The sequence below is a fragment of the Monopterus albus genome, unplaced genomic scaffold, assembly GCF_001952655.1.
Source record: "Monopterus albus unplaced genomic scaffold, M_albus_1.0 scaffold403.1, whole genome shotgun sequence".
In the NCBI taxonomy this organism is placed as follows: domain Eukaryota; kingdom Metazoa; phylum Chordata; class Actinopteri; order Synbranchiformes; family Synbranchidae; genus Monopterus; species Monopterus albus.
The window spans coordinates 511,197-511,517 of record NW_018128283.1 but is presented as its reverse complement, the minus strand read 5'-3'; the positions used below and the strand labels follow the sequence as shown (position 1 = coordinate 511,517).

Genomic DNA, 321 nt, shown 5'->3' with positions numbered 1-321 from the left:
CATCCCTGGGGGCCCCGTGGCAACACAGCCATTACCCGGGGCCATACGGCAGCGCCTGGCAGTATGGTTTGTGGTGCCAGCGGCACAGCGACACGTCGCCGCGGCCATAACGCTTCTTGCACTGCTTGCAAGGGTCATCACAGTAACGGGGGTCAGACACCCAGAGTGAGTCAGCGGGCCGCACGCCGTAGTTCTCGATGACAAATTTGAAGTAGTGGCAGGTGCACTTGAGCGCAGCGAGGCTCTGTGTGGGCAGCAGCGAGAAGATCTTCACCAGCAGGTGATGCGGCAGCACAACCAGGTATTGTCGATGGTCCGTCG

The 321-nt window shown here is 61.1% G+C and overlaps 1 protein-coding gene across 1 annotated transcript in view; it reads right to left on the bottom strand.

Annotated features, from left to right (window-relative positions):
• Window positions 1–31: 31 nt before the first annotated feature.
• Window positions 32–321, bottom strand: part of fbxo34 (F-box protein 34) — a 12,350-nt gene continuing 12,060 nt past the window's right edge. The window contains exon 6 of the mRNA XM_020586386.1: window positions 32–244. Within this exon, the coding sequence (XP_020442042.1) occupies window positions 32–244 (213 nt within the window). The remainder of the gene's footprint in view (window positions 245–321) is intronic.